The sequence below is a fragment of the Cariama cristata genome, unplaced genomic scaffold (assembly GCF_000690535.1).
Source record: "Cariama cristata isolate BGI_N322 unplaced genomic scaffold, ASM69053v1 scaffold25387, whole genome shotgun sequence".
Taxonomy (NCBI): domain Eukaryota; kingdom Metazoa; phylum Chordata; class Aves; order Cariamiformes; family Cariamidae; genus Cariama; species Cariama cristata.
In genome coordinates this window covers 1,857-2,241 of record NW_009625294.1, presented here as the reverse complement: position 1 = coordinate 2,241, position 385 = coordinate 1,857, and the positions used below count along the sequence as shown (strand labels likewise).

Genomic DNA, 385 nt, shown 5'->3' with positions numbered 1-385 from the left:
AGGCTGCCGCCCCGCCTGGGCTCTCGCGCCCATCTCCATCCCCCGAGGACCATCACCCTGTGGGCACAAGGCTCTGCCTCCTGGGGCAGAGACTCACCTGTACGTCAGGTCCATGTGGTCCCACTTGAGATCCCCCTCAAAGGTGAGGAAGGTTCCCACATCAGGGACGCCACAGCGGGGGGCTCGCATGGCCTCGAGTGTGCCGGCATCCAGCTTCCCCGTCTCCTCCAGGCCCAGCTGCTTCTGCATCTTGCGCAGTGCCTTGGCCAGGGACACGTGCTTGCTGCTCGTCCTTGCCTCTGCCTCTGTGGTGTAGCCGAACCGCAGCAGGTAGCTCTGGGGAGGAAAGGCAGCCAGAGGGGCTGAGCGAGGCGGGAGGGGGCTC

General features: G+C 66.2%; 1 protein-coding gene across 1 annotated transcript in view; it reads right to left on the bottom strand.

Moving 5' to 3' along the window:
* Nucleotides 1–385, bottom strand: part of LOC104164285 (matrix metalloproteinase-9-like) — a gene marked incomplete at its 3' end in the record, with an annotated part of 3,335 nt that overhangs the window by 2,663 nt on the left and 287 nt on the right. Inside the window, exon 2 of the mRNA XM_009703568.1 lies at nucleotides 98–341. Within this exon, the coding sequence (XP_009701870.1) occupies nucleotides 98–341 (244 nt within the window). The remainder of the gene's footprint in view (nucleotides 1–97; nucleotides 342–385) is intronic.